General features: G+C 37.7%; 1 protein-coding gene across 3 annotated transcripts in view; it reads left to right on the top strand.

Annotated features, from left to right (window-relative positions):
* Positions 1 to 4,194, top strand: part of mbd4 (methyl-CpG binding domain 4 DNA glycosylase) — a 7,559-nt gene extending 3,365 nt beyond the window's left edge. For all 3 annotated transcript variants that reach the window (XM_015383537.1, XM_015383536.1, XM_015383534.1), the window contains exons 4-8: positions 2,084 to 2,149; positions 2,258 to 2,392; positions 2,468 to 2,617; positions 3,732 to 3,835; positions 3,918 to 4,194. In XM_015383537.1, coding sequence (XP_015239023.1) covers positions 2,084 to 2,149; positions 2,258 to 2,392; positions 2,468 to 2,617; positions 3,732 to 3,835; positions 3,918 to 3,992 — 530 coding nt within the window. In that variant the 3' untranslated portion in view covers positions 3,993 to 4,194. The remainder of the gene's footprint in view (positions 1 to 2,083; positions 2,150 to 2,257; positions 2,393 to 2,467; positions 2,618 to 3,731; positions 3,836 to 3,917) is intronic.
* The last annotated feature ends 3,596 nt before the right edge of the window (positions 4,195 to 7,790 follow it).

Here is a 7,790-nt window from a genome sequence, read left to right as displayed (position 1 = left end):
ATTAATCCGATTGTTTCAGCCCTAAAAATAACCAGAGATGATTATGGTGTCCGCATTTCACATTCAATGATCCTGCACCTAAGGATGTATTATATCTAAATGAGAATTCAGGAATTCTGCTGCCTGAAATGGATGTGGGGAGCATCCTCCAGTTAAATAACGACTTTATGTAGCCTTAAGGAGATTAAAATGTAAGTTACATGTGTAGAGTCAACGATTTATAGTGCAAAGGAAAAGTTTGTTAGATCATTTTAAAAAACAGCGTCATGTAGATCAAGAAACACAACAGACAGGTCAGGGATAAAGCATTGGAGATGCTTTTCTTATTAACAATTGACTCTGGAAGAAATCCACACCTTGTGCAGGAGAATCTATTGACAGGACAACCAGTGAGGCACAAGTCTGACCTTTATAAAAGATTGACAAGAAGAGCACTACTGTCAAAAGAAAGAAGATGCCAAATTCAGACTAGACTAGAACTGAACTCTTTAGTTTACACTGTGTTGCCACACCATCCACATAGTGAAACATGGTGGTGGGAGTATCCTGTTGTAGGAATAGCTTTCTTCAACAGGGAGAGCTTAGCTCAGGCATGTCCAAAGTCGGCCACTGTTCTGCAGCTTCTAGAGGTTTCCCTGCTTCAGCACAGCTGCCTTCCATTGATTGCAGATTAACAGGCTTTTGTTGAACTGCAATAATCAGAATAATCTGTTTAGAAATGGTCATTGCATGGAGACAGTGAGTCTAACTATTTGGGTATATGGCTAGAATAAAAAGGAACAAGGAAAACACATATTGACAAAGTAGACATAAAATGTAAGAAAATTCTAAATCTAAAAGTAGCATTGGGAAAAGATTGGGGAGCCAATAAACAATCCCTGATGTATATTTTTAGGGCCCTAATGAGATTAAGAATAGATTACAGATTTTATGTATATGGAGCAGCAGCTAAAAGACATTTAAAGAAAATCGAAAGGGTTTTCAATGAAGCCCTAAGGATTTGTACCAGTGCGATAAGATCAATACCAACTATAGCAATGCAGGTAGAAGTAGGAGAAGGGCCTTTAGATTTAAGAATAGATAAACTCAAGCTCACACACTGGTGCCGTTTACCTGGTTGTTGGAATGAAAATCCTGCAGACTCTACTATACAGGAGTGTTGAGGTATTTTGCCGACTTCAACAAGTTTCTTCCAGAATGCTCCTGCATTTGGCTCCATCCATCTTCCCATCAATTTAACCATCTTCCCTTTCCCTGCTGAAGAAAAGCAGGCCCAAACCAGGAAGCTGCCATCACCATGTTTGACATTGGGGATGATGTATTCAGGGTGATGAGTTGTTGCTTTTATGCCAAACGATTTGCACTGTTGCCAAAAAGTTTGATTTTGGTTTCATCTGACCAGAGCACCTTTTTTCCCTTTTTGTTGAGGAATGCTTTTTTTTTTATATCTTTAAGAAATTACTTTCTTCCATAACAGCAAGATTTGTGCGGCATACGATTGATTGTTGTGCTATGGACAGCGTCTCCCACCTCAGTTGTGGATCTCTGCAGTTCATCCAGAGTGATTATGGGCCTCTTGGCTGCATCTCTGATCAGTCTTCTCCTTGTTTGAGCTGAAAGTTTAGATTCCCACGCCTCTGATATGATCTGATATGGGAAAACGTTTTGAATCCAAGATCAAGTTTAAACCACAACCCCAAAAATATATAAGAATGTTGTAAAAAGCGTCAAGTTATATGAATACTTTTGCAAAAACATCAGAGCTCTTAAAGCAACTATTGCTTTAAATGAGGCAGAGCAGCATCCAAATAAAACCATTAAAACCCCTTAATTAGCTCTCTTTAACTTGATTTTATCTGACTAATTTGAATTTTCACCTCCTTTAAATTCAAATCAGAATCTTATTACCATTTTATAACATCTTAAAGGTTATAAAAACTAAGAGCCCAAAGACCATGTCTGTAAGTATCCTTTATAATTAAATAACATTTACAAATATATACATCTATGTTACATTTTATAATACTAATCTGGCAGGGCTTATGTTGGGTGCAGTTTTTAACATTTCTATGTGTGTTTATAGAATCCAAGAAATTGGTGAGTAAGCGGAAGACAAGCCCATATTTCAGCGGGAAACCAATTAAAGATGGTAATGTTTGAGTGAATTTGTGCATAATCATTAGCAGGCCGTGTTTATTGCAGTATCTGAGGTACTGTTGTGTGTTTTTTAAGCAAGTTTATCAACCTTTGTACTCAGGACTCAGCCCACCGAGGAGGAAAGTTCTCAGAAAATGGACGCCTCCCCGATCTCCATTCAACCTCATACAGGAAACCCTTTTCCACGACCCCTGGAAGCTTCTGGTGGCCACTATTTTTCTAAATAAGACAAGTGGTAAAATCCCGCAATCACTTACATTTTGTTTTAAAGTTAAGTGAAAAGAGGTGTCTCACTAGTTCTTCACTACAGGCAAGATGGCTATTCCAGTGCTTTGGCAGTTCTTTGAACGTTACCCGTCTGCAGAGGTGACCCAGGAGGCTGACTGGAAGCCCATGTCTGAACTCATGAAGCCACTTGGACTGTATGAGCTCCGAGCCAAAACAATCATTCGCTTTTCAGGTGAGGATGTATGTCTTCAGTAACTACAGTAATGTAAAAAGAATGTTCACCTTCTTACAAATCCTTTTGCATATTTGTCACAACATCATACACACAAAAAAGGATGTTTTTAAAATAAGGTTTTTATATTTAAGGGATAAAAATATTCGTAAAAGTACACGAATATGTGTAAAAAAAAAGAGAATTTTCAGCCTGCAAAGTGTTAGAAAGGTATTTATCATGGTCTGATTGACAATCATCATCCACAAATGGTGAAAAAAAAAAAGAGAATCTTCCCAGGAGTGGCCAGCTGAGCACAACTACCCTAAAAGCACAGCAAAAACACATCCAAGAGATCACAACAATAGCAACAGACATCATAACATACCCACAACAGCATCCAAGAAGTACAGGCCCCAGTTGCATCAGTACAGTCAGTGTTTTTCCCCTAACGATAAGAAAGGTGATTCAAAAATGGCCTGAATGGCGGCAATCCATCACCAAAACTAAAAAAGTCTTAATTTCAGCTTTTTTCAACTTTTTCAAAGGCATGTGTCGAATTAAACCTGCAAACCAAAACAGACCAGCAAGCCCACAAAAGTCCATTTTCTCATTTCGTATACACAGAGTGTATACAAAACAAAATTTTGACACATATAGCTTTCCGACTGAATAAGCAGCTTAGCAGTGAAATGAACATTTCCATGTATAAATTGCAGCAGTGATAAAAATGTAAACAGTGTAGGAAAGACATGTTGTAAAAGACATTGATGTGGAAGGTTCAGAGCAGTGCAAAAATAAACGAAGAGATGTGGTGCAAAATGCAGAAGAAGCACTAAGTTGAGGTCTATTTTGTAGATTCACTATGTAGTACAAGTATAATGTTTACAGCGTGATGCAGAGTCGCGATTTGTGACTTGATTAGAGTTTTTAACAGTTAAACAGTCTTATGGCAGCAGGGAAAAAGCTGTTACAGAACCTGCTGGTCCTGCATCAAAACCTATGAAGCCTCTATTTTAATTCGTCAGATGTTGATAACCAAACATGCTAAGAAATAAGAAATAAAAGAAAGTAGCAAACATTTTTTTTCCCAGCCCAAGACTGGGAGAAACTAACAGTTTTTTCTCCTGCTTAGATGAGTTTCTCAACAAACAGTGGCGTTACCCCATAGAGTTGCATGGAATAGGAAAGTATGGGAACGACTCGTACAGGATCTTCTGTGTTGAAGAGTGGAGACAGGTGAATGAACTCGCATCCCTCACAGTATTTGTTTGGATTCAGGCTTAAACTAAATGTGACAGTCTGTCATTTTCTGTTAAAGGTGAAGCCTGAAGATCACAAGTTAAATAAATACCACGCCTGGCTGTGGGAGAACCATGAGACGTTGGGAATCTGAAGAATGAGCGACTTCGAGGAAGATTTTTATCTTAAAGCAAGAAGAACTGCCCTGCTGTATAAACACAGACATTATCAAACCAACAGCGTGTCGCACTTTTAATTCTGAATAAGTTAAAAAATTATGCTATAATGTTTCAAATGTTTACCTTTTTAACAAGTTTTATTATCCTGTTCAATAAAAGTGTTTATTTTTAACAGTTGATAGGATTCTCCTCTTTGTTTTGCTCCAAACCTAGATCTCATCCGGAAATGTTCTCTGTCATATTCTGGGTAATTTGTTGCCACAGGCTAACAGTTTTTCTATTTGAGTCCAATGATGCGTGGCTACTCAGTCAGCGCTGACATTTTGTTTTACTAGAGGCGTGAGTAACCTCTTTCCCAAGGAGAATATTGTCAAAGCAAAACAATGAGAGAATGCTCTGGTTTAATTTTTAACTAGTACCTTTACAAATTTGTAATTCAGAATAGGAAATCCACTTTAATATTATATATATATATATATATATATATATATATATTATTTTTTATTTTTTTTTAAGATCTAGGAGTTTGGAAAATTTCAGCAAACAAAGCCAGTTTAACATAATAATTTAACTTTATTGAACTCGCACAGGAGAAATTGATCTCTGCATTTAACAAATCCCCTTGGGAAGTAGGTGGCTGCCATTGTGCGGCACTCTGGGAGCAGCGTGTGGTTAAGGGTTTTGCTCAGAGACACAGAATGCAGGCTGTGAGGATCAAACCGGGTTCTTGCAACCTTCTTATAGAACAAGCGATTTATTGTTTTTTACCTCCACAAAGAGGATTATGTTTTTTAGAGAGTTTGAGTGTCTGTCTGAGTACAGGATAACTTAAAAAGTTATGAAGGTGTTCTAAATAATTTTTTTAGCAGAAGAGCAGTTAATTCAAAATTCGTTATGATCCAAATGGTGCAAGTTTTCGCTACAGGTTTAAGTCACAGTATGTGGTAAAATTTGCTGCTTAGCAGAGCTCTGTAAATAAAACTAGAAAAGCACAGTGCTTTTCTAGTTTTATTTACAGAGCTGAAGGAAATGTTTGACGCTAGCATGAATGGCATGCAGTCTGTGCTTTTATTTGTGCATTTAAAAAAAATACAAACATGGAAGATTAGACAATGTGCACCTTTAGTTTTTAAAACATTTTGATGCAGCAGTTTGATTTTTTGATAGTTTTTTTTCTCAAATCTTGACATATCTTCTAAATTGTCCCTTTGCAAGTAGAGAAACTACAGCCTTATTGTTGGAGAAAACAAGCATCTATCAAGATTAGGGTTTCACTTTTTTCCTTGTAACCACTAATTGCAGGCATTATTGAAATTGGTTGATTTTATTAATTTTTTTGACACAGAACCATGTTTTATACATAGGCTATGTTAATTTCAAGTCAGTATCAAAAATTTTAGAAACCCAGTTTAAAGTGTGATTAATTATTCTGAATGAAGCAGTTTCTTTTAAGTAAAGTCTAAAAAGTTATTTATTTAATATCCTGCCCACTTAGTTCAGAGCACCCATACTAGTGTAGGTTCATCTTGGTCGTTTGTTTGGTTTTCAACCACCCAAACACTTTTTCCTTTCTTCTGAAAGAGACAGTGTGTGTCGAAGGATTGAAACTTAAAACTAAGAGTGCTAGGTTCTTGTTTTTAAAAAAATCCTCTGAAGCATTTTTTTATTTTTGCATAATTTGTTCCACTCTGAAAGATAATAGGTCTAAATAAATCATTGAAGTCTATAAAATCATGACTTTAATGAGTATGTTTTGCATTTTCTATTGCAGCACCTAATCTCTGTTGCTCCAAGTTAACACCCATCTGTCCTTCCCATCACCATCCCAGCCTTATTGTCGCTCCGATTACATATCCAGTCCTCCCAGACCTTGGCTGTCTGTCTGTGAGCAATCAGGCAATAAATACCTGATTTTGGCCTAATGTCTGGTAAATTTATCATTAATTAGATTAAATTAAAGCGCATAAAAACAACAGTATTAAATTCTGACTAGTATTTACAGTGTTCCCAGGTTGGACCCTCTGCAGACTCCTTTAGCCTCTAACCACATGAGTCTTGAAACACCCGTTGTTCACCATCATAACCACAAGAGAGCACTGATGATGCAAAGAGAACATTTCAGGTTGGAAGTAAAGGCATTGAGTGGAAGCTGCTGTGTCAGTTCACAGATGTAGAGGAAAGCCTTTTATGGAACCACCGGCAGCAAGACAGAAGCGTACAGGTAAAACGTGTGTCAGCTTGCCTTCCACTCTTCTGAAGTTTTAAATTATAGTTTATGCTGAGAGAAAGGTGATGCAGGAGCAGATAAATAAACAGATGGAGAAGAAGTGCATTGACCTCAAGCTGCAGCTGGCAAGTAAAGGAAGCCGAGCATCAGAGTTAGACCACTTTGCCCTAAGAAGTGAGAGACAGCAGAGGGTTGAGCAAAGCAAAGCAATGACAGCATACAGAGGAGAGCAAGAGGGTACAGTCCCACACATGCATTATGCATCCATTACTAATACATCTGTGTACTAATGTGTGCTGGAGCATTCTCTGAGGTTACAGGAAACTACTGATGTTATTTCCTTGCCTCGGTTGTTCTTGTTTTGTGTGCAGCTAATGGAGCAGAGCTGGAGGGACAGAGCAATAAGACATTCCCAGGAGGCCTTGAAGGAGGGAGAGCTTCTGCACTTCAACCCCATTAACTGGAGTGGAACCCTGGCGTGACTCAGAGCAGCCAAAACCTGCGATTCAGGCTTCATCTCAGCCACCAAGGAGAAATGAAAAAATGCAGATGAACTAGTCTACATATTTTATGTGACTAACAGAAAGGATATGTTTTTAGTTTATTTTTAAGTAGATGTGCATCTCAATAAATTAGAACATCAACAAGTAGTGATTTGATTCAAAAGGTAAAACTCATCCCATAAAGGCTCCATACAGTATTTGTTTATATTAATTTTGATTATTACAGCTAAACTCCTGGAAGAAAAAAAAACATCAGAACATTAAAAATAAAGGATTTGTTAAACAGAAAAACATATCCATCTGCTGTATAATGTCAGCTCTCAATCGTTGGTCAGGGCTTTCCTTCCTGCAGTAATGCAGTGTTGCATGGAGGTTATGTTGCTGCTGAGGAGTGAGGCCATGTTGTTTTAATAGCAACCCTCAGCTGTTCTCCATTGTTGGGGCTCTCTCCTGCTATTATTGACACAAGTTCTATTGGAAAATGAAATCAGCATCTTAAGGATCTCTAGATAGATGGATCAATGACTTAGTTCTTTTTAAAACACAGGTGAACAATGATAGATGACATGGCTCCCTGGATTATTCACTGTGGAAAACATCTAGCTGACCTCAAGCCTGTGCCTCTCACCTCTTTTCTGATTAAATGTTTTCCAGCAGTTCAATTCTTCCTCTAGTAAAGTAAGATACATCTGACAATGTCCTCATTTTGGTAGAGGTTTGGCACAAGCAATTCAGCAGGGCCCTATTTTACAAATTAATGTTTCTGGGTACATTTCTGCATATCCTGGCCTTTTCTTTTTATATAAAGCTAAAAAGTCATTAGGCTGAATAAAATTCAGAAAAAAGTATTCAGTAAAACCAACCATGCTCAGTAGCAGGGTTGTTTGGACTAACCCTGAGTATTTTCTACTTTACAGCTGAGTTACAAAATCTGCAGATATCTCTGTCAGGAGAGGGTGATTTGGGGAGAGTTGGCTTAGTGGGTTACAACAGTGTTCTTGGGCTCTAAGAAGGTTGCAAGTACCCGGTTGAATCCTCACAGC

The sequence above is a fragment of the Cyprinodon variegatus genome, unplaced genomic scaffold (assembly GCF_000732505.1).
Source record: "Cyprinodon variegatus isolate N-32 unplaced genomic scaffold, C_variegatus-1.0 Scaffold287, whole genome shotgun sequence".
In the NCBI taxonomy this organism is placed as follows: Eukaryota; Metazoa; Chordata; class Actinopteri; order Cyprinodontiformes; family Cyprinodontidae; genus Cyprinodon; species Cyprinodon variegatus.
This window is presented reverse-complemented; position numbering and strand designations above follow the sequence as displayed.